Source organism: Calidris pugnax, unplaced genomic scaffold (assembly GCF_001431845.1).
Source record: "Calidris pugnax isolate Ruff unplaced genomic scaffold, ASM143184v1 scaffold336, whole genome shotgun sequence".
Lineage (NCBI taxonomy): Eukaryota > Metazoa > Chordata > Aves > Charadriiformes > Scolopacidae > Calidris > Calidris pugnax.
This window is the reverse complement of record NW_015091127.1, coordinates 303045-328360: the sequence shown is the minus strand read 5'-3', so window position 1 is coordinate 328360 and position 25316 is coordinate 303045. Positions and strand designations below refer to the sequence as shown.

Here is a 25316-nt window from a genome sequence, read left to right as displayed (position 1 = left end):
TCTCTTTTTCTGCTTTGCATGAATTGGGCATGAAGAGAAAGAAATTCTTGGTTTTTTTTTTTTTTTTTTTGTCCCCCCAAAAAATGATTCAAGAGTTTTTCTGAGAACAATTTGTGGATGGGCTCTCCTGGAATGCAGCTTGGGGGGCATATTTTTAGTATGTGCCAATCTAGTCTGAAGCAGATCAAGCACTGGGCATTGGCTGGGGATTTATTTTCAGTGAGCGAAGTTGCAAAGCTCACATACCTAAAAGCTCAGGACTGTGACCTGAAAGATTTGGGGTTGGCTTCGTGTGGTTGTTGATAACCAGTTCCCTCTCACATTAGCTCTGCCAGTGTGTCGCCTGGATCTGTACATACAAATGTACAACCCTCCTGTGTGACTTCAAACAAAAGTCCGATTTCTGCTGTCAGGTATTTATATGGGTTGCATGATTAAGGTGTGTCTAGTGTTGTTAAGCAGCTGAACCCCAAAATGGCACAATAGCTTAGTTTGTCCTTGATTGACATTCCCAGACCAATACAAAGACCTTTTTCACTGTTACACTCTTAAAATTTAAAGCAGGATGGACAGCTGTCTGGTATTGCAGAGGGAGGGATGAGTAGGTACATGGTGAAGCTAATGAATTTTCTTCTGTAGATAAACACACAGAAATATGGAGAGCACATAAGCTAAATTAAGGCCTTACACACACATCCATTTGCATCTCTATGTTTGTTTGCTTTTTTTAAAAAAATGAATATTATTTCTGTAATTTAATTATCATTACAACCTCAACTGTATTGGTAACTGGCTAAGAACATGCTTAAAGTGCTTGTGTTACTAACTGCTTGAGCTGCAGCATATTCAGTGATGCTGCCTGAATTTCCCAAGTGCTGTGACACAGCCCCTGGCTACATCCCCCAATAAACAATATTCCTCTTGATTTTAACTTTAAAATTAAACCGGGCTGGTGGAAACGCTGGCTTTGAAGGAAGGAGCCTACCTAGCCACAAAAAGGAGCACGCAAAGAGCATGCTCTCCCCCAAGATAAAATTCTTTAGACAGGAATTACAAGGGTAATCGGAACCAGGCTTTCCAAAGCCTCAGCTCTTTTGAAAGTTAATAGACAGCATAAATATACTCTGTGCAAGGGCTGGGGAGGGAAAGCTGAGGAGGAAAATGCGGCCAAGACTATGCTGAAGGGCAAGAAACACGATGCCTACTCTGAGTTATTGTTGTAGCTGATAGAAGGATGATTGTGTACGAACTGTTTCACTTCAAACTCAGTGACAAGAGGGGTAGAGCCAAATAAGCCAAATTTTTAAAAGGCAGGAAGAGAAATTGCTTAGGTTTTCAGTTGGTGAAAAAGGTTAAAGAATTTATTTAGTTGTTTTTTCCCCCCGCCTTCTTTCAACCTGGATCTAATAAAGGGTGCTGTCATGGAAACGTTAAAGACCAAACATAGTCTAAATTATCTGACCTCTGGCACAGGTAATACAAGTTTTGACTTACAAGGATTATCCAGAGCTAAAGCCGGAGGGAATATAAGGTTGCTATTCATTCACACTTAGAGCAAGATCTGCCAGACAATCTTTGGCTGAGGTTATGTTGATGTATGTCTCTATTGTACAGTGCATAGTAAAATGAGAACATTCAGTTTGGTTTATTCAGTTTTTCATTGTGCCTTTGGGCAGACACAACTCTTTCTATTTTGCCAAGCGAGCCAGCGTAAGGAATTTATGAAAAAAAGAATAATGTAGGAAACAGAGCGTTTTCAGGTTGAAATGGAAATCAGATGCCTCCCAAGGAGTGAAGGCCACAGAGCAGGAACTTGTCCTGCATGAATGGTGGGATGGATTTCTAAAGAGATGCAGGTGGCTTCAGAGGAAGCAAGGGAGAGGAGGAAGACGCTTTGCTGGATGAAGGTTAAAATGAAGGCAGGTTGCTGCAAGTGTGAGGGACCTCGCTTACATTGCTGTGGTAATGGCATGGCAAATGGAGTCCAGCAGGAATGGGAGAGGATGGTGGAAAAGAGCAGGGAAGGATTAGGTGCTGGGCTGAAGCCATGAGATGTGTGTTGAACCTTCAGCTCAGCCTGTATTTCTCCTGCAATCCTCTTTTTTGTTATTTCCAGTGAGAGGAGCCTAAAAGTCTAATGAGCGCGTGTGGGTTAAAGCCCCTTCCCCAGCAGTGAGCTAACTGAGGATTTGATCATGGAAACACTCGAGCAGCCCTCTCCTTTCAGTAAGATTTAGAGTGAAATACGCTCCTGAACACTGAGGGGCTTTGAGGAGCCTGCAGTAACCTGCACAGAATAAACCGTGGGCTAATTTGTCTGGGAACAGGTCCTGGAGAAAGCTTAACCAGTCCTAATGACGTAAGTGATAGTGCCGTTGGAAGTGAAAGCAGCTGGCCGTGGGGCTGGGTTGTCACTCTCCCCTCCCCTCGCTTTGCCAAGATAAATGTTCTTCTCCTCTTTACCTTTACTCATTAAAACGTCTTCCTCGCCATCTCAGATAAATCAAGTTAAGAACACGTTACGCTGCACGACCGAACAGTGAAATTCAATGAGGGAATTTTAATAAAGCCTCTCAGGCTGTTGATAAGAAATGGCAGCCTATTAAAAGGGTAAAGCTGCAGTGCCTTTTTTAAAATTTATTTATTTATTAAAGTTTTAAATTATGAAGAGATCGAAGCAGAAAAGAGACCCAATGGCAACAGGTATTTTTCAGTATTTGAGGAATTCTATCAAGTTAATTGCCGTCCTATGAATTTCTTCTTCATTATTTGCCACAGAATAGGGTTTTATGTTTTCGGGCAGGTATTTGATAAGGAAATACAATACCTTTTTCTCCGGTGTGAGCAAACAAGTCTTGTGAAATGCATGTGCTGGGTGCGTCGCGGGTCTGGATACCCCTTCGGTTAAAAGGAAAGATGAACAGATATATATAAAACTATAAACATATCTTCAAGGTGTGTTTTGGCTTTTCTTTGTAGGAGAGTGGGAAACAAGCCATGAGCACTGACTAGACAGGAAAAGCCACACTCGGCTCTGATCTGGGCATGTGTGCTCACGGAAAGGTGATGGAAACTGCCCCTGTCCTGCTTTAATACCACTTCTGTTCTTTCTCCACTCATTTCTGGTGGGTGAGGGTGGTCGCAGCAGGTGAAGGCAACCCGTTCCCCTGGATCTGCCTTTGTGCCAAATGACAGCCTGCTTTATAGATGTGAGAAGGTGCTGGTGCTCTCTGGTACCTCGGGAGTCAGCCTTCCTGCTCTGCTGCTTGGGAACTCGTTATCTGCCATGGGCAGGCTCATTAGCTGCTCTCCAAGGCTCGTTCATTAACCTGCTGTGTCGCAGGTGATGCTGGGCTGAGAGCCCACTCCACCGAGCTCCATGGGGTGGCTGGTTTATGCCAGGATGGGACTCGGGCAGTTTGTGCAGTTGTTTGGGGTTTTTTTCCAAAATTATGTTGTAGCTTGAGAGTCATGGCTGTTGGCTTCCCCTGTGGATTTGCAATGAGGGCCTCCAATTAGAGATGCGTCTTAATGGAGTGCCTCATTTCTGGAAGGTTCCACATCAAAATTAATCTCAGACTCATTTCCATGTGAGATCCCGTGTTGTTTGTTGGCTTTTAGTTCCCTCCTCTACCCCAAAGGTAAGTACTATAGTTTTGGGCAAGGCAAATTATATTCCTCAGGTATAGCGACTGAATAGCGTGCTTCCATTATAAGAACAAGAGCTCAGCTTAGTCATAGAATCATAGAATTGTCCAGGTTGGAAGGGACTTCTAAGATCATCTAGTCCAACCATCATCAACCTAACGCTGATAAAAAAACCATCACTAAACCATGGCACTAAGCACAGTGTCAACCAGGCTTTTGAACACCTCCAGGGATGGTGCCTCAACCACTTCCCTGGGCAGCCCATTCCAAGGCTTAATAACCGTTTCCATGTAAAAATTGTTCTCAGTATCCAATCTGAACCTCCCCTGGTGCAACTTGGGGCCATTTCCTCTTGTCCCATCGCCTGTTCCTTGGGAGAAGAGACCAACCCTCCCCTGGCTGCACCCTCCTTTCAGGGAGTTGGAGAGAGCAAGAAGGTCTCCCCTCAGCCTCCTCTTCTCCAGGCTGAACCCCCCAGCTCCCTCAGCCTCTCCTCACAAGACTTGTGCTCCAGACCCCCCACCAGCTCCGTTGCCCTTCTTTGGACCCGCTCCAGCCCCTCAAGGTCTTTTTTGTGGTGAGGGGCCCAGAACTGGACACAGCCCTCGAGGTGGGGCCTCACCAGTGCCCAGGACAGGGGGATGGTCATCTCCCAAGTCCTACTCCCCACGCTGTTCCTGATACAGGCCAGGATGCTGGTGGCCTTCTTGGCCACCTGGGCACACTGCTGGCTCATGTTCAGCTGTCTGTCCACCAACACCCCCAGGTCCTTTTCTGCCGGGCAGCTCCAGCCACTCTTCCCCCCAGCCTGTGGTGCTGCAGGGAGTTGGTGTGACCCTGGAGGTTTGAACAGTGCCTCTTTTGCATCTGAGTGCCCATCCAGCAATTAACAGCTTAAATTAAAGCCAGCAGTGAACAGACATAGCTGCCTGGGGCTGGCAACGTCACACTGTTCCTGAAATGCCAACATTCCCAGTGAGTTGGGCTTCACCTGGAAAACAGTGTGCTGGCTTTCTCTCACTAATAGGTAATCTCATTTGGGAATAATATCAGTTTTGAGCTTTATCTATATCTTGGATCAAGTAGTTATGTCTTACATCCAAGTTCCTGCACAATGTCTGCCTACGTGGTTGTCTCTGTGGATATAAATACTTGTCTAGGACTCTTTAATGCATCATGGCTCCGATAATAATTTTAGTAGAAAGGAAAATAATAGTTAATTTTAACTGAATGACATCTTGGTACTGTTAAAGCTAGTGGCTGAGATTGAACCCACCACTTGCCACTCAGGGGTGGAAGGCTTGGATGGGTCCCTCAGTGCTCCCTGCTGGGAAGCTGAAGTCTTAAGGTTTGTCTGTCTGTGCTCTGCTTGGACCAAAAAACAGTTTAGAACAGGAGAGTGATGGATAAAACGTCCCTAATAGCTCAGTCACTGAGTCAATGCCTTTGCTCTCAGAGTGGATACCTGCACAATAGGAGTCAGTCAATCGAGGCAAATGTTCTGCAGAGCTGCAAACTGAGGTGAGAATGGAGGTAAGCAGTGAAATCGGAGGCGTTCAACCGCTCAAATGTTCTGAGTGGCATTTCAGGTGAAGCTGAAACCAGTGAAACTGCAGCGTCAAAAAGGCTCTGGCAAGAAACTGAAATATTCTGTCCCTTCTAGAGCAGTCCTAGAGCTGGCTGATGTTTTATCACTCTCGAAACATCATTTGTGAACCCTGTGGGGGAATAGGGGGAGGAGGGTTTTTGAAAATCCCTTGTGTCTCCTTTGCTATTTTAACAAATGTAGGGTTCACTGTGTGAGTGGGGGTGGATAATTTAGTACCCTTTAACTGTGTGTCTTCCTCAGTGTAATGTTTGAGCTTCAGCAAAGCTTTTAAAAAGGCACCCCATCCCCACCCCCGTACCAGATTTTTCTATATGAAAGATGAAATCCCTGGTTAGCAGCCTGTACTAGTCGGGTCTGGACCTGGTGCTGAGACACCACGACAGCCTAAAGCACAGTCAAGGAAGAGTTAAAATTCTCAGGAGAGGGAAATGTTTCCCTAAATATTTGAATTAAATTCTAAATGTCTCTAAAAGACAATACACAAACTTTTGAGATTAGGCCAAAATGTACTTTAGTTCATATCTTCAGAGTGATGTAGAGTGATAATTGTAGGAGATAAGTTACTAAATTGAAAACAAGTGAGGAGACATGATGCTGTTTTATAGTACAGCCAGAAATAAATTACTTTTTTTTTTTTTTCCTAGTGAAGAAATTCATAGATAGCAAATTATCTGTTAAGGGTTGTCTTGTTAAATGACTATATGAAATATCAAAGATGCACACAGTATAACAAATACTCAGGATTGTGGTGTTCTCAAATAAAATGGCTTTGTTTTCCGTGAGCAGGTGCAAATCTACTTCTAAATCTGCTAATATCATGAAAGCCCCAAATAAACAAAGCTCTGTTTGAATGTTTAGGTATTTCAAAGTCTGTTATGCGTATAGCTTAAAGTCTCCATCCAGCATAGAAGCTTTGTGATCTTCAGTCTTGTGCATGTCTGGTTGTATATATTTGTTTTTACTAATGTATAATCAAAATATCATAAATCCATGCTAATGACTGTGAGTCCTGTTATGAATTATTCAGTTTTCTAATTCCTGATTGAGATAAAATGCAATAGTTCGTTCGTTTTATTATAACTGCATTCTAGATTTAATTATTCATAAGGTCATAACAAAAGGCAATATATTTTGTAAATATGACTGCTCTAATAGTATGGCACTTCACTACGGCAGTCAGATATTGACTCTTTAGTGAGGGATGAGTAGTTAATTTTTATTTGAATTGTAAATCATGTCGATTACTGCAATATAGATAGTAAATTCTGTTGTATTCTTCTGTTTTAAACCTAGCAACACTGTAGCAACAAATGTGTTTCAGCACTTGTTAAAATGAATGGGAGTTTCCACCAAGGGACTGAATTAAAACTATGATGAAGAACTGTTTTATAGCAATGTTTTGTAATTATCTGGTACCAGGTGTACTTCCTGCCTGGTTTAACTGCGTATATCACCCGTCTTGTGCCATAGAGCAATAATATGCACGTAATACAGCTTTCAAGACTCAGGTATATTTTAAATGTTGTTAATATGCTGCATAAAATGGAGGCATTGCAGGGACTGGAGTCTGGCTGCAGTTTGTGAGGGTGTGATGTGTCCCTGTGTGTGAGCAGGAATGGGCAGCACGGGAGGAGAGCAATGGCTTTGGTGATCAGACCCCTCTGAGATGGGCACAGTGTGAGGGTCCAATGGCTTCAGGGCTGGTTTGGGTTTTCTTAACCCTCAAACTCAGCTGTAGGACACTCTAGGTACATGTTCTCTAGGTAATGCTGAGGAGTGACATTTCATATGGAAACAATTTCTTAACATGTCAAACCTACTAGAAGAACTCATTCTACGTTCTAAGAACTTTAAGGGACCATGACAAGGAATGTGTTTCAGTTTGTTGCTACTCACCAGTGAAGGTTCATATTTGCAATTTGGTGTAAGAGAACTAGCGAGGCTCGTGTGTGCCACGGCTGTGTACCCTCTGTGTGCTGGGTTTCATCTGTTGTGAACTTCACTTGGACACCTTCGTGCCAGCCCAGCCAGTGGTAGTGAAGGCACTGTCACAGCAGCATAATGACTTATTAAACCAACTTGTGTTAAGTGGCCAAGCATGACTTTTCAGGTTTTTTTGTTCACAGATGTCAAAGGGGGAGTTGTCTTCAAAGCAGTACTGTATTTAAAACTCCAATTTGCTTCTGTGGTTCCTCCCTGAAAGACATTACTGGGTGATTGATTACGTCAAGATACTGCAGGTCTCAGTTGCCTCTTTCTTTATCTGCATATAACCAAATGAAATGCAAAAAGAAAGAAAAAAAAGAAGAAAAAGCTGGACGATTGCTATTTCAGAGATCTTCTCAGTTAAGAAAACCGAGCTAAAACCAATCTGTTCCACACAAAAAAAATGTGGCTGTATGTTTTCTACAGGTTCCACAAAGGAGTTGATTGAGAGCTGCTGTGGAGCTGGGCAGCAGTGGGCTGTGGACAATGGGGAGTGCACAGAAATCCCTGTAAGTGGAATGGACGGTGATATTTGCAGGTACGTAAGGAAAAAAAACGAGCTTTTTAGATTAACAGAGAGAGCAGCCCTTTAGAAGAAATCAAACGATTGTGCAATTCGTGGGATGTGCCGGAGACTGGGAACTGTTTCATCCATTGTATAAATTATCAGGAGACTGGCAATATGTCATGGCAAATTAGAAAGAAGGATTTCTCCCTCCCTTTCCCCAAAATCTAATCTAAACAACAGCCTTTTAAGATTATTTTTCCTCTCTCGTGTGAACAGAGCACAAATTTCTGTTTCCCAGTTTCATGCGCATCTGTGGAATTGCAGATAAATAGAAGGGCAGAGTTGGTCCTCCATTTGGCAAGTGCTAAACGCGATGATTGTCTGTATCATTAAATGATGTGTTTATTGTCCGGTGTGAATGGCTGCTGGTTCAGCTGGCTGTGTTCAGCTGGAGGGGGGACCATACGCCTTGATGATGCTGCCGGTGTCAGTAGCATCTGCTCTGAGTGAGGGTGCCAGATTCCAACTGCACGGCAAGGCAAGAAGAATGGGTGCAGAGTAACAAGGACAGCACATTACGCTCGCTGCAATTCATCCCGTCACTCTTGCCTCCCTCCCCCGAGTCTGGAACAGGCCGCAGGGAGGGATGAAGGCAAAGCTATATCCGAGACTCACACAGTGCATAATAAGCCAGATGGATTTCTCTGAGAGCGGTCCCAGCATTTTCAGCATTAAAAAAGTTTGGCGTAATCGTTTTTATCAAAGTTAGTATCATTGCACCTTTCTGAAGTTACCCAGAGATTAAAATCCCCCCCACTGGGGTCTGGCATGACATAACTGACACATACCGACTGTCTGTGAAGTAAAGACAGATTAAAAAATTCCAGCCTTGGCCTAAGTAGGTGCAAATCCAATACATTAATGAGTTGCACCTGCACATCTGAGGCTGGGTTTAGATGAAAAAGCCAGGTCCTAAATGTTTCAGTCCCTGTGAATCTATTGGGATTTCAAAGAATAAGAGATCAGGAGTTCAGTTGGTTTACTTTCAAAATTTCAGTTGTGTTTTAAAGATTTAAAATCACCCGTAAATATTCTGTGTAAAGAAAACACAGTAGTGTAAAAAAGGATTCAAATCTGTGGCCTCAGAACCTTGAAAGCATAGGCAAACACTTACTGCTGCCCCTGGGCGATGTGCCGCTGTGCCAGGCTGGTCACCGTGCACATATCCGTTATCTAGAGATTTTAAAAAGTGTGAGATAGGTACTAGTTGTAAAAATCAGCTCCTGTTCTGCCAGGATAGTTGTCTATAAATACTTGGGATTTACAGTGACCACTCTGTGCACTGAAGGATGAGTTTTTCTAGCTGAGGCGGATGAGCAGAGCCTCCCCTGTCTCTGCCAAGACGTTGCAAGGGGAGGTTGCACGTTGGCCAAGATGTCCAGAGGTTGCAGGTTGAGGTGTCTGTTGTTTCCAAATGCCATTTTGGGGTTCACAAGTGGCAAAAACTTAAATGTTGAAGCTACTCATTGATGTCTCTTGATGTCTCTGGACATTTTATATTCATGTCCAACTTGCTGCACCTCTGTGTCATGACCAACACTATCTCCAGGAGGGGAAATGTATTAATTGAGATGATAGCGGTCAGGAGGAGCCTTTGGCAAGGAACAGGTTAGGGTTCACACAGAGCTTGGATACAGGCAGACAGGGGCAAGTGATGTGGGAAATGCCATGTCCCCCACTTTGAACAGACATAATGTCTTACTCAGCCAGGGACATGATGATGCTTTTGGGTCTGCCCAAGGGTTCAATGCAAAACTCCACCACGGTGCGGTATGAATTTTCCCTTCTTTCCCATTTCTCCAGCCCTCTTAAATGCCATACAGTAAAACAAGTCTTGCTTTTCTCAGGTCTTTTAAACACTATTTGTTTGGTTCCTTCGATGGTACAGACACAGTGGTACTATTAAAAAACAATAGCAAGTTACCTAAAAATGACTTCTACAACAGAGGAGTTTGCTGCAGTTGGGACTACCTAAAAGGCATTACGTGTAGTAACTGGATGAATGAACTTAAAATAGGGCAAGCTACAGGAAATCTTTAGAAAATGAATTGATAGATGTACAAATACTCCCAGAGCTTTTACCGCTGGCTGTATCAGAAATAGGATGTTGGGCGAGATTAAATCTCATCTGACCCAGAGTAGTAGTTTTTATCTCATAACTGAAATGTGTTTTATCATAATAAAGCAACGTTTATCTGGGTGGCATTTACATCAGCTCTACCACTGTGAATCCTGCTTTTTGCTGACACTAATTAGAGACACACATCGGTTTAATACATTGACGTCATCACTGATCTTAACTCGTAAACATTTTGCCTGAAGCAGAAATCAAATCTTTGAACCGGCAACTCATTTGTCTGGTCTGCTAAGAGCAGGTTTGGGAAGAAGAAACAAGAGAATGAGGTTAACACTGTTTGCCCCCAGTTCATTTTCTGGTAATAGAGGAGCTGAAACTGAGCTGTGCTGATAGTTCAAGAAACACTAAAATACAAAATGGCTCAATGTCACACTTAAGAAGAACACAAATCTATAGAGATTTCACTCTTTTAATACAATAAACACTTTGCACATATACAAAGGCTTCTAATAACATTTTTTCATTTCTACAAATGAGAATAACTTTCACTTAGGGCTTTTTTATTTTTTTAATGAAATTTTGGATGTCTTATGTCAGCAATAATAGTTTAATTACTGGTACTTGAACGTACTTGGGTAATAACCATTCATTGCTCACAAAATTGTATTTCTCCAGTTGGCAATTAATACTGGATTAGAAAACTCACTTCCTTGAAAGGAAAGCAGGTGGAGGTGGTAATCCCCTTCCTGTAATCCAACTCAAACCACTGCTTCCTAGTTGCACCTCTCTGATGCTATCCCACTTTAAAAATATTAATGTGAAGCTGACACAACAAGCCATTGGTGTTGGGAACGCAGCCAAGTGGCTGTCACTGCCTGGTTTTTACTGGAATAAGAGACATCCCTTTCTTTTTTATTTTTAAAAAATATTTTTATTTTTTATTCAAGCATTAGTGTGAAAGCTGTGAACTGGAACTACGTTCCTCCCTGGAAAGAAGAGGTTTTGTTTCCTAGGATGACTGTATTTTCTTGCAGTAATAATGGTATCTGACTGACAAAAGTGGTTTGCTTGCAAATAATTCTGTTGGAGGAGAGTTGCTTTGCTATGAGGTGCTGGCTGTTAAAATGCATCACCCTCCCATCCGTGGTGGCTTGGGTACCCCGTAAGGCGATGTGTCCTGTGGCCATGCATCAGCAAAAGACAGTTAGATGTCGTGGTTATTCTTGGAAAAAGATAAACTTTGCTTAATTCTTTCACGCTGCCAAATCTGTCCACAATTATTATTTCACCTGAGTTTTGACATGTTCATCTGTGTCACATATGCCCAATTTACTGGTCCCATACTCAGCGTAGCCCCTTCAGGAGGGTTCTTGTGACCCCTCATCCCTCACCCTTCCCCACTCCAGGGGACAATCCCTACCTTAGGACCAGAAATGCACCCCTCTGGGGGGGTACTGCTTGTCACCGTGCTGCCAGAGTGAGAGACAGGCTCCTGGAGTAAAGACAAAGGGACTATGGCATTTTGTCTGCCCTTTTGTGTAGGATTGAAAGAAGCGGGTACCTCTCTGAAGGGGTGGGAGGAAAAATCCACTCTGAACTTCAAAACAGTAGGAGAGACTGTTTTATTGTTTCAATAGTCACCTATTAAATTGCATTTAAGAATTTGCCATTTAGATTTTTAATGGTTCGTTTTAACCTTCAGGGCATCCTGTTAAAATGTTTGATTTGAGGAGCCATTTATAGGAAAGGTATGTTCCCAAAGTACTTCATATGCAGCGAGCAAGTCACCCATAACCTCCTCTGATAGCCAAAGTTAGAGGAAAGTTTAACTCTGGGTTACAATCTGTGGGGCTATACAGAAGAGTTTGTGGGGGTTTTGTGATGTGACACTGTCCTTAAGTCCTGCCCAGAGCTCCAGTCCTCTGATTGGTGCAGCAGTAGGAGTGTACGGGTGCATTTCCCTTTCCCGCGTTCCAGGGAAGAAGGTTTCTGTCTTTTTTCTCTTTCTGAAACCTTCTGAAGGCTTCTGAGAAGCAAAACGTGGGGACGAGGGACTGTTGCATCTAGGTGAGCTGTAAGGGATATTGGTGACCAGACTTGGAGAGATGATGACCCAAACACAAGACTTCTTGAGCATGTATCAGTCTGCCTTTTTATTAGAAATGAGAAAAAAAAGGTATCCTGCAAAAGGGTCAGTGGTACCATCTGTGTTATATTAGCGTTGACCCACACGTCGAAGAGAGGCCCCATCGGTGGAATGTGTTGCGAGTGCAATAGGTCTGGGGTTTCTCGTGTCCCATCTTGCTGTCTCCTCAAATGTCAGCGAGCACTTGACCCCCGTGCTCCTTTGCAGGATCGCTCAGAAGCAGTGCTGCGTCTCCACCGTGAAGGAGAACAGCTGCCTGGCCGGCATGATCGCCGCCAAGGAGGGGGACGCCTGCGGCCCGGAGGAGAGCGATCCCTGCGGAGGGTCACCCTATAAGGTACGTTGCTCTCACGCTTCTAGAGGGTTTTTCCCCCCCCAAAATGTTGTGAGGTGTCCTCATTTCCTGCATTTAGCAGTGATCTCTTCGTACGTTATTACGGAGCACAGAAGATGAGAAAGCTGCAGGAATGTGGCAGGGAAATTACGCTGTTTGCATTTAGGCCTCAATTGCCTGGCGGTGCGGCTCTTTTTAAAACTTCTCAGTAATGTTGTTTGGAATTATTTCCATCTCCATTTTTGAGATATTACTTGCTGTATTACTTTTGCTTCCTCGCTTTGCAAGTAGCTGAAAAGACCATTTTAGTTTTTATAGCTACGGTGCAGAAGAATTTAGAAAATGAGAGAGCAAAACTTAATCGAAGGTGTAATGGGGAAGGCATTACTGGAGAGTGTGCTTGGCGACAGGGTGGAATTGCAGCCTCATTTCCCAGTTAAACAAAACCATGGACAAGAGGAACACGCATTTCAGATGGTGATGGAAGCTTTCCTTCATAAATAAAGGCAGACCATTAACGGATGGTTCAAGTGACAAATCACGAGCCCCAGCCTCAGCTTATATAAATGAGATTTGCTTTATGAGAATCAGTGGAGCCAAACCAATTTAAACCAGTTTGAAGATTCAGCATCTCGCTTGCTCGCTTGTCTTGGTTTTACCAGAAGGGTGCATTTCAGAATTCATTTCACTCTGATAATAATTTACATAGCTATATGTAAGCTTAAGTGCAGCTTCCCTTGTCTCAGCAGGAAACTGATTAGTTCTGTCTGTTCTTGTACATCGGTGATTCTTCCAGATAATTGTTCACTGGAAAAGTAAAATACATGGGCGTCTACTGCGGAGTTTAAGGTTTAATTAGCTGTGCCAATTTGTCATTTTCAGAAGTATTACTTACTTGGGTCTGGGGTTGACTATTAGAGTAAAAAGAGAATTTGTGCGTTTGGGAGAGGACATTAATATCTCTGAAGTGGGACAGAATTATAATTCTTGGGTTTTCACTGTGGGTCTTTCGCACGCCAGGCAGGGCACAGGCTGTAAAGTCTTATCACACGTGTCGTTCCTCAGAAAGAAGTGGAGAGGGAAAACTTCATCACACCTGCCTGAACTGAAACGAGCTACAAAATACTCTCTTGGAACAGCCCCTCGCGCCAGTTCCATTAATAATTCCTGACTGTGGCTGGGCGTTAGAAATCAAAGGAGTTTGTCTGGAGTGTGGAAAGATAAATTTGTTGCCCTAAAGAATTATAAGATGTTTGGGCTGTCCTGGGAAAAACCAGGGGCTTTACTTCCAGGTACCAGACACGTGTAGGCATTCTTCAGGCATTTTAGGTGTGTGGCCCTTACTTTTGCTTCAAGGTGAACACAGCAGCACCGTTTTTTAGATCCAGGTATTCACCTTGTGTTCGGTACAACTTAATCTTAGGCTGCGTTTAATTGTTATTTATTCTAATACAAAAAGCACAGGGACTTTTTCCTAGTGGATGGAGGTGCCACCATGGTAAATCCAATTATGCTGGATTCCAGCAAAGATATTTTTCAGAGCAGCACAGAATGTTGTGAATCGAGCAGCGGTTCTCAAGGTGAGTTTCTCGATTGCAATGTAAAAATAGTCATATTTGTTATTGAATCAGTTGTGGAATTCTGGTGATGTTCAAGAGGTCGCTAATAGAAGATCAAGACATTTAAGTTTTTGCATTTTAGAAGGAACTTTTTGACGACCAAGTTTTTTCCACTGGAAAATGAGACATTTGTATTCATCTGCAAAATATTTAAACTCAAAAGTGTAGGACGGATTTAATACTCTCTGTGATGCCTGCACATGGGATAAATTGTGAACCAAAATTATGACTGAAAAAAGCCATATTCTTCAAAGCAAATATTCCAATATTTTACAATACTTCACTAAAAACATGTATTATCCTTAACTTCTTTTAATTTGCATATTGAAGCTGAAAAAACAGTACCAAAACTAAAAATATTTGCTGAAAGAATTTTCAGTTCATAAAATTTTGAATTTGGGGAGGGTGAAAGAAGGATTTTTCTCTTTTTGAGCATGACCACAATCCATTATACTTAGATCTTTCTTTTTTTTTTTTTTTAATACTTCTTTTGAAAATATTTAGCCCATTTAGTATCAAAAATAATTCAGCATTTTCAGGACCTGTGCTGTAAATTTTTCACAAGCATGTATTTGGGCACGTAAAAGCAACTTTTTATGGCTCTGTATATTTGCAAATGTGAATAAAGTCTCACATTTGTGATGTTTGGGGATTTTTCAGATTAGAAAGCAGGGACATAAACCATGAGATGTAGTCATAGGTACTGGGCTGAACATGCGAGAGGTACATATTGGGTGTAAAAAGCTCTAGAAACCCTGAAGTGCAGCGTTTGATTCTTGAAAAATGTGACTCAGCAGAAGAGTTTCCACAGGTTGAGGTGCTGGTGGACAATTTCCCCGTCTCCCCAGTGGACACAAGCTGTGGTTATTGTGAATGCCTGTCTAGGACTGCTAATCACGAAGCACCATTCCTTTCCATTTCCATGCAGCGTCCAACCCTGACAGCGCTGCTTCTCACAGAATAACAGAATGACATGATGTTGGAAGGGACCACTGGAGATCATCTAGTCCAACCCCCTGCCAGAGCAGGTCCACCCAGAGCAGGTCCCACAGGAACGTGTCCAGGGGGGTTTGAATGTCTCCAGAGAAGGAGCAGCCTCTTCCAGGGCTCTGCCACCCTCAAAGTAAAGAAGTTCCTCCTCATGTCTAGGTGGAACTACTTACATTCAAGTTTGTGCCCATTCCCTCTTGTCCTGTCCCTGGGCACCACTGAAAAAAGACTGGCCCCATCCTCTTGACACCCTCTCTTGAAGTATTTATAGGTGTTGATCAGATCCCCCCTCAGCCTTCTCTTCTCCAGACTAGAAAGCCCCAAGTCCCTCATCCTCTCCTCATAAGGGAGATGCTCCAGGCCCCTCATCATCTTTGTAGCCTCTGCTGTCCCCTCTCCAGCAGTTCCCTGTCCTTGAACTGGTGAGCCCAGAACTGGACCCAGTGCTCCAGATCAGGCCTCCCCAGGGCAGAGCAGAGGGGCAGGATGACCTCCCTCAACTACTGGTCACATTCTTCCTGATGCTCCCCAGGTTTGCTCTCCTCAGGTCAGAGATGTCTCTGCTGGGAAGCGGGAGCTCAGTTCAGTTGTCTTCTGTTCCAGCCTGGTGCCAGTTTGAATTATGACCTTAATTTTATGTGTCTGACGCCTGCTCCTAGAGTGAATGTTCGGCCAGACTGAGATGGCTTCTCTTGGTTCAGGGAGGCTGTTCCCCTGCGGCTGCAAACTATAAATGGGCTGGATGTCTTGACTATCAAAGGAGCTGCAGAGGGAAAGAGACTCTGCATTTTATAGCTATTCTGTCAGTGAAAGCATCTAAATATATATATATATTTAAGGGATGTCAGGACATTTACATTTAAATCCAGACAGGCATCTTCAATTCACACGTGGCCCCTGTGTGTCTCCGTGGCAGAGACTTACAGCTCCTCACTTCCTTGCTCGATTAGGTACCCGCTGTGCGCATGCAGTATGGACTTTTTGAATTTGATATGATTTATCTGGCGCATTTCTGTGGCCTGACTCTGCAGTAGGTTTGTATGTGACCCTGTAGAGCACAAGACACTTGTCGTGTGCCACCCGTAGCTGCAAGAGAGACTGCATTCCAGGGGTGCCCCACTGCATCAACCTGTCAGTGAAGCTGCTGCTTAGATGTACTGAGGAGGAAAAGGCAAGCAAATAGCTTGTAAAATACACCCTGGCCTTTCTCTAGCCACCATCTCAGTGGGATGCTGTCCAGGACAGTCAGGTAATTAATTAAAGGTCATGGTAGGTTTGCAGGGGAGTGGTGCATAGAGGAAACAGTCGTTATGGACATACTGACTGAGCTCGGATGCTGCTGATGATCCTCATGTCCATGCAGGATATTTACAATTTCTTTCCCATTGCTTCAAACAACTGGTTTTTTTTAAGATCTAATGTGAGGAGGTATAGATCTGTATTATTTTGTTTACAATATACCATATACAAAGCAGTGGCTGTGTGCAAGGGTTGGAAGCAGGTGGACTGTGGCACCACTACTTCTTTGCACGTGAAGCTGCTGAGATGATTGTCACAGCGAGACTTTGTCTTTAGCCTGGTTGCAGGATGGCAAAACCAGGGAAAGCTTTGATGTTTGTGACTGTCTTAACCCTAAATGCTTTTCCAGATGCCCCGCTGTTAAAGGCAGCGCAGATCAGTTCCAGGTGTGTGTGTGTGGGCTCATCCCTGAAGCGGACTGAATTAAATCCTTGTTCCTGACAGTCTCCTCCTCTTGCAGCAATGCTGTGACTGCTGTAACCTGGGCCTGCGACTAAGGAGCGAGGGCAAAACCTGCGAGTCCAACATTAACCTGGGCTACCCCTGCAGCCACGTCATGCTGTCCTGCTGCGAAGGGGGAGATCGCTTTATCCATCCCGAAATAAAGAGACATCCTGAACCTTTGCCAACAGTGACACCCGAGAAGGGTAAGTGTCCGTTTAGGATTTGAAGACGTTGCAGGTAAGGTCTCCATCTCACACAGTCATACAGGGCAGGTGCTGGAAGGAGTAATGCTGCAGGAGCACTGTTGCCTTCCCTCTCGGATCAAATATAGTCTTCCTTGGTCTTAAAACAGTTTTGAGAAAAAAGAAAATATGTAGATGTTTCTGATCCTCAAAACATACCTTCTTCAGTTGTTTGGGGTTTCGTTCCCCCCAGTCACAGAGTACAGAGACCTGCCATTAGCCCACCTGCCATTAGCCCTTCTTACCAAGAAGCAAAGGTGAAGCTGATCATTTTAGCAGAAGCAAACCTGAAAGATTTTGCAATAAAGCAAATGATAAGTATTTTCTAGCCATAGAAGTCCCATGGATTATGATACTAACGAAACATCCTGGGAATAGATTTCCTTTTGTCCTGCAGAGCATCACAGCAGCTTTCTCACGGCACGCTCTGGAGAAGCCCCAGAGCACTGAAAGTTTGTTTTTACTCTTTCAACATACGAACACAGTGACACCAAAGAGCTAGATCACATCCCCGCAGCCAGAGGCATGACAAAGAGAGCATGACAAATCGGGAGCTTGGACAGCTATGCTCCTCCCTTGGCCCAAGGTCATGCTCCTTCCAGCATCGCTCTGTAGCCACATGTCATGCATGAGTTGTGTGGTAACCTCCAGCATATGCTGGGGTTCAATTTTTGTCCATCTTCTTCTTGGGAACTCTCTCGCCAACAAACGTTAAGGGTTTATTTTGCCCTAGCTGAGACCTCACTGAGCAAGTTTGTACCAATGTGTTTAAGAAAAGCTGACTGAGAAACTTGCTGAACAATTCATTTTAGTACTGCAGAAAGTCTTGTCAAACTTGGTCGGGCAATGGAAAGAATGGTGCTATTGCCTGTTCTGCAAAGCAGTAGGTAGGATAGCTGTGTCACTGTTCAGTGGGTCCCAGAACATTTGTAATGCCAGCTACAGATGCAGCCAATAAATCAATAGTGGTGTTGAAACGAGTTACCAAACCAGCTGGATAAGTTTTTCTCCTGAAATGAGAAAATCAGTGTGGTTCTTCAGTGGGGCCAAATTCAGATGTATCTTCAACGTGATACCTTCATTCAAATAACAATAGCCGTGGTGTCAGCAGTCAGTGTGAACAGTCAGCTTGTGACCTCCCAGGGTCACCCTGTTTCTCAGTGGTTTCTGTAAAATGTCTGTCCCTCCACCTTTATGGAAGGTGGTGGTGGACCTTCAGTACAAAGGTCTTGTCTTCAGGATGGGTTCCTTTGCTCTTGTCCTGGGAGTAACTGTTTTGGGTAGATTTGATTGTATGTGGACTTTGTGTGGCCAAATGCTCCATTTAGTCCTAATGCTAAAACACTCTATTAGAGAACCAGCAAATACTGTTCTATTGCAGTTTCAGAGACAGAAGATCACAATGAAGCTTTGTCCATCAGCAACGAAGCTGAACTCTCAAACAGCCTGCCTGGAGATGACCTGGATGAGTGTCTTCTTTATGGTGGGGAACTCTGTCAGCATTTGTGTATAAACACTGTTGGGTCCTACAAGTGTTCGTGTTTTCCAGAATTCACTTTGCAAGAGGATGGAACCAGCTGCTCTCCAGGTGAGAAAACAGGCAGGAAACACCATGAATGGTGGGGTCTTTCTGCCACCTACATTGATCTACCAAGCTTTTCTTTAGTTTCTCTATAATTTCTGTGACCCTTGTTTTTTAATGGGTGTTGATGCTTTGACATTTTCCATAGAAATTGGACGGGTTCCTAATGTAAAGAAAAACAACAATTTAGAACACTTAATTATGCCCTATTTTTGTGTTCAAATCAAGACTGTTTCACTTTCCAGAAAAGGATTTGTAAAGATGGTTAATGAAATACCTTTTCTTCTTAGTAATTTTGTACTTCACAGTTGGCTTCCCTTTAGATAAACTTTACTCAGTTCAGACAGACAGCATTGCTTCCTGAACTTTGATTTTTATCTAAAATCATTAACATCTTTCAGTCATACAAAATCTAAATATATCTAGTGTGGTGGAAGTCTTGAAAAGAAAGTCTATTGTGTTGTAATTGTTTTGATGTCTGGAGTTCTCCAATGGCAAGATTTCAAATCAGATAACCCGAAAAGTTGAAACTTTATATTAGTTACAAGTGCTTTCAGTTATTTAACAAGCAAAATGAGTGTTGCCATTGAATGACAGAATTTCTTAGACTTCAAACCTTTCTGCCCAAGCCAAACAATGAGCATTCATTATGTCATTCTTCCCAACATGATGTTGCAGCGCTTACATCAATAACGCCTTTGACAGTGGTTCTGTGGCAGCTGTCTGCTCTGGTGTTTATATTAAAATTCTGGGGAAGGAACCTCATCCAAAAGAGGCAAAGAATATGGTTCTTATTTTAGCACTGCAAAATGTGGCTGGATGGCTCACCTGGAGCATGTGGGGGGGGGTTTCATAGAACCATAGATTGGTTAGAGTTGGAAGGGACCTTAAAGATCATTCAGTTCCAACCCCCTGCCCTGGGCAGGGACACCTCCCACCAGACCAGGTTGCTCAAAGCCCCATCCAGCCTGGCCTTGAACCCCTCCAGGGATGGGGCAGCCACAGCTTCTCTTGGCAACCTGGGCCAGGGTCTCACCACCCTCACAGCAAAGAAGTTGCACTATAGAAGCACTATGTCAACCCATCTTTTGAAAACGTCCAGGGATGGTGCCTCAACCGCTTCCCTGGGCAGACCATTCCAAAGCTTCATAACCCTTTCCGTGTAAAAAATTTTCCTAATATCCAATCTGAACCTCCCCTGGCACAACTTGAGGCCATTTCCTCTTGTCTCATCGCCTGTTCCTTGGGAGAAGAGAGCAATCCCCGCTTCTCTACAACCTCCTTTCATTAGATAGAATGCTTTTGGTTTTGTACCTGTCCCAGTACATTTCCTGCTCTTTGCTGGACTGTGAATTTTTTTGTATTTAACTTTTTTTTTTAAAATGCTTTCTCATGAAGCTTGGAAGAAGTGATGTTCTTGCAGTGGCTCTGTGAAGGAGAAAGCATACGTTGGTGAAACTTCCACAGCTGCTTCTCGCTTCTCTGCTCTCTTTCTGGGGAGATGCCACAAGCTGGTGTCTTGTATTTGCCTCTGTGTCATAGCCTATGTCTGTGATTTAATTTTCTTGGCTTTTTAATGAAATCACTCTTCCCCAAATCTGTCTTGCAATCACACTTTGTCATTTATTGTTGTCATTGTTTGGTGGCTCACACTTTGCTCCAGGTGACACTTAAACCCAAATCAATAGGAAAAGGACACATCCCTCTTAAGGAAGGATTTAGGCTTCTGTTTTGATGATACTGATAAACTGCATTACTCTTAGGAATGTAACAGAGCCTTTTTTTTTTTTTTTAACTATTCTGATAACTATAATATTACTGTTTGTTGAAAATCTTAATGAAAGATAGTGGCTGTCATGTTTTCCCCTTGGCTTGGTGGCCATTCCAGAGTATCCTGTGCCTGTGAAGGTGAGCCTCTGCTTTTCATCTGTGTTGAAATAGGGTGTACAGAACAAGTTTGAAGACTTGGCTTGGGTTCTCTATTTTTCATCATACACCAAATGAAAGACAGCCACTCTCTTTACAGTCTGGCAGCATTCTTTAAAAGAAAATTAACACTTTCTGTTGGGTTTGGTAGGATTTGCAGTGTCTTACTCTACAGAAGTTGTTTTCAGCCGAGCCCTGATCTGTATCCGTGCTGTTTGTGAGCATCTCCATTAGCATGCAGCATGTGCTCAGACAGTTGTCCAGGTCACCAAAATGTTTTCTCCTACAAACCACAATGGAGCAGGATGAATGGGACCAGGACCTTGCCGTGGGGTGCCTGGTGGAGATGATGCCATCCCTGATCCATCCCTGCCTCCCTTGCCTTACAGATCCTGACAGAGGCCAGGTGACAAGGCTGGAAGCAGAAGCCACCATCCCTCCAGCATCCTCTCCTTCTCAGCCTCTTCTCATCATGTCCTTGCAAGAAGAGCAGGATAAGTGTAAAGGTATGTTGGAGGTGTAAACTGCAGATGTGTGAGGAATGTTTAGAGAGCCTGAATAAAATTCTACAGGTCCCTTCACGGATCTGATTGCAGGGCACATCCTTAATTTGTTACCTCTGGCTGGGGAGTTGTCAGGGGAAACTGGAGGAAGTAATTTGAGGCTGCACTCCAATTTCAGGGTTGTCACACACCTGTGATTTAGTTTCAGGTAAGCAGTGCAGCTGTGCAGAGTAGTGGGAACAGTGCAGGCAGGAGCGGGGCAGGTGGGTTTCTGTCTAATAGCAGGGTTGTAAGTAGTGATTAGGGCCCTCTGGCCAGACTGTTTACAAACTGCATTCCCCATTGCCTAAAGTGGGGTCATACTGGGATGTCCTGGAGGTTTGTAACCTCAGCCGATGCGTGTGGTGAATGCTAACATAATCTGCAATTTTGCTCTGTGCAGATAATGGCCCCTGCAAGCACATCTGCAATGTTGTGGAAGGCAGTGTTGTGTGCTCTTGTTTGGCTGGATATACTCTCATGGCTGATGGCGTTTCTTGTGAAGGTAAGGAGTTCGGGTTCACCACAGGGATGTGGTTAAAACACTTTTATATAGGTCTCATACCCCTGGGTGTTTCTCTGAGGGTCCCTTATTTTCAGTGCTGTGAATGGCAAGTGGCAGTACAGAGACCATTGGCTGGAAGTAATTCCAGATCTTCCCAGATACCTCCTGAAGGACATCTATCTGGTGTGCCTGTTCCAGGGGACCTCAGGGGAAGGCAAGCCTGGATTTGTGCTCTTTTCCTCTCACATTCCAGGCTTTTTTTTTCAGCCCTCTCTGTTTCTCTTCCCACTCCCATCACTCCCCAGGATCTGTCTACCCAGCCATGGACATGCAGCTTCTCTCCCTGAGAATGGGAGCAGCTTCCAGGACGTGGGTGTATTTACTGTCCTGAGGAACCCCCTCAGAGCTACAGCTCTCCCCTGTCCCCTGTTTTGTTTGGTTTTATTTCTGCTTTTCTTGAAAAGCTGGGGCTTCACTGCTATGAAGAACGTGCCATGGCTTGTCCAGCTCCACGGGTTTCACTTGACAGTGAAGCTCAGGTCTGCACAGTGATGACCAGTGAATTCCAAACTGCACGTGGTCTTTCACATTATATCAATTTTAAATGGCCATGTTTGGGTAGTGACCAAGGATATATTTGCCCAGGAAAGATTTGGGGGTCAGAAGCAATGCCCTGTGACATACTTTAATTATAAATCTGTGAGCGTGGGAGCAGGAAGAGCCAGTGGTGAAATGCAAGTTGAAGCTTCTGATGCTCAGAATTGCTCACAGGTGATCCACATCCCTCTTATTGAATAACAAATCATTTTCATGAAACTCCAGATAGTCTGTGAAGAAAATGGGAGTTTAATATCACCAGATAAAATATGCACTGTGCATTGCTTACTCGAGTGTGGTGGAAGCTAATTTGATTAATTAATGTCAGAATAAGAAGGGGCATTTCAAGGCAATCGTTTTTCTACAGAAGGTGAAAAAAATCAGATATGTCAGTAGAAGTAATGAGTTTAAATCGTAACGAGGGACGTTTATAATTTCTATTAAAGAAAGTATTTGATGGTGAATGTGGGGGTGCACTGGAAGAGGTTTCCTGGAAAGACTCTGTGCGACTGCTGGTTTTTAACAACGGCTCTTTCTGGAATGACAAAAGCGTAGGGGGTGTGAGCAAGGACTAGATGATCTCCGAGGGTTTATTCCAGCCCTATTTTCAGTGTAACACTGTATATATTATAGCACGGTGCTGATGTGGTAGCTCCAACGCACTTCATTGAGAGATCTCCAGCGTGAAAGAAGTGTTGCTTCGTTTCAGAAATTGTTCTAATAGAATTCTGTTTTTCCCTTTTGGTTGCAACACGCTGATGTAGATTTGGATGAGTGCCTCACAGGTGCTCACGCTTGTTCCAGAGGACAATTATGTGTGAACACACTGGGATCATTCTACTGTGTCAGCCACAGAGTGATCTGTGCAGAGGGCTTTATACTCAACAGGCATAGGAAATGTGTTGGTAAGATGATAGGTGTAAGCCGTTCACCACAGCATCATAATTCTTCATGCTCTGCCATGCATTTAAACCATTTGTGCTAAAAGGCTCTCTGGCCATCTTTGCATCTGACATTTCAATATGAGTTAGTAAAAACACATGTGCGCCATTTGCTCAGCCACTTAACATCATGAGTTGTATGCTATTTGGCTTTTTCCCGAGCAATAAGTTCTCAAGATACATATAACTTCGCTAAAAGTCATAAAAGTTTGTAGGTATGATGACCACAGCAGTACTGATGACTATTAAACTGGAGTAAGAAAACACAGCAGTTGCTCTCTCTGGACAGTGTCAATACTGCCAAATCCTCAGACATCATGAAACAGCAAAACTTCATCAATACAGCTCAAGAAATCTGAAGAAGTCCAGGCAGTGGAAAAGATCCATTCCAAAGTGGTGGAATTTAAAAATTCAGATTATTCCTCTGTTGATTCTGGCACAGATTTCTTTGTACAAAAGTCAAAGATGCATCATAATTCTGCTGTATCATCCCTGCTATTTAAGTTTGTATAAGAAACCAATCTATTTTTACAAGTGTATTTATGAGGATTTAATTTGCTTCAAAAAGCCAAGTCCTGAGCTTATGAAATAGTTTCTGTTTGGGGTGTTTCTCTGGAGGCTGGTCTGGGAGGCACCTGAGCTGCAGCCGTGTTGTGTGGTAACACCTGGGGAAATGGACCCTCTGGGGACCACTAGTGATTAATGAAAGCTGCAGTGCCTGTGACTACAATGTCATGTGGGAATGCATTCACCCTCTTCCACCCCTGTCCTCCTCCCTACATTTATAACAGTGTTTTTCTGACCATCACGGCTTTGGTATTGTTCTTTTAAAGCTCTGTGATCTCATCTCATTAATGAGCATCATGTGGCATAAGGGCATGAGCAGGAAAGTTTATACAGTGTCATAACTTAGAGCAGAAATGTCATTTATTATCTTCTGGGTTTTCCTTAAATTGTCAAAATTGGATTTTTTTTTAAAAAATATTATTTATTTTGAAATCAGAGGTACTTGGAAGCATGGAAAACTAATGAAATTATTAAGTTTAAATGAAATGGCTGAGAGAAGAGGGCTGGAAGGGAGGATGCCTTTACAGAGCAAATGTCAGGCTGCGAGATGGAGGATGGTATCTGTAGTTGGCCACAGCCTGCGTGGTGTGTGTCACAGCTCCCACAGAGCCTGCTGCACGTGCCACGCTTCTGGAGATGAGGCCTGGTGAGTCAGCAGCTGAAGGAACTGCCTCACCTTGTGTTCTGCTCCTGAAGAGCTTTCCTTCTAATCCCCCGATGCCTTTCCTGGGCTATGCTGTAGAGATGTATCTGTCCTTTTCTATGTCTCCCAGGAGCATTTTCAAACTGAATTAATGCAAGTTTGTCAGCAGCTTTGGCAGAAGGTGCTATAGAAGGTGCCAAATGCTTCCTTTTATTCACCTTCTTCCTCTCCTGTCCTCTACCCCGTGACATTATAACAGAGTTTTATTGTGACAGATAGAAGATAAACCCCAGGCATCACTGGTAAAATGAAACTCTCATTTGTAAAGCGAAAAGATCCTCTTCTCCCTCACTAAATAACAGACCTCTGTATTTCTCTAATGCAAGTCAGGTTTTTACAGGTATCCTTGTAAATAATCCAGAAAACTTGGAAGTTTCTTTCTTTTTGGGTAGATAAACCTTGAGTTCTCCCTGCTCGCCTGCAGCTCTGCTCTGTGTGCGGTGCCAGGAGAACATTTGCTGTATTTAACATTTTTCCTACTTTTCTAGTCGAAGGGGAAAGCCACAAGCATACTGTGGTTTCTGTTTTTGTTGAACTCCTCGTTGCCACCACACTCACCTGAGGTCTCCTCTTCCAGCTCAACCGCTTCTCTGCTCCATCCCCAGCTGTCTCGGGCACCACCAGGAGAGCTTTGCCAATTGGTTTGCACGTTATTGTTGTCTTAATGATGTTTCTCTTTGCGTCTTTTAGGGGCGGAATGGGAGGAACAGGCTTTGCACAGCCACAAAACAGCTGATAAGCCTTTTATCTGTTGAATTTCCTTTAGTCGAACTGGAAGATTTTAATTCCAGGCGCATTCAGGAGCAGATATCCAGAATTCCTGAAAGCCACCCGTGCACAATGAGGAGTCACCAGCTGTTTAAACACCTTGCACACACCAGCTTTGTCTGACTTTGTGAATGGGTATTAAAATGTCTTTAGGCTTGAAAGCTCCATGTTCCCCAGAGATAAGAGCCAGGTTGGATCTTTTTAAATGTGGATTGCTTTTCCT

The 25316-nt window shown here is 43.5% G+C and overlaps 1 protein-coding gene across 4 annotated transcripts in view; it reads left to right on the top strand.

Annotated features, from left to right (window-relative positions):
- The window catches only part of FBLN2 (fibulin 2), a 119141-nt gene that overhangs the window by 75639 nt on the left and 18186 nt on the right, over positions 1–25316 (top strand). For all 4 annotated transcript variants that reach the window (XM_014958456.1, XM_014958454.1, XM_014958453.1 and 1 more), the window contains exons 3-8: positions 7670–7781; positions 12242–12371; positions 16737–16923; positions 18344–18550; positions 20860–20976; positions 21416–21517. In XM_014958456.1, the coding sequence (XP_014813942.1) occupies positions 7670–7781; positions 12242–12371; positions 16737–16923; positions 18344–18550; positions 20860–20976; positions 21416–21517 (855 nt within the window). The remainder of the gene's footprint in view (positions 1–7669; positions 7782–12241; positions 12372–16736; positions 16924–18343; positions 18551–20859; positions 20977–21415; positions 21518–25316) is intronic.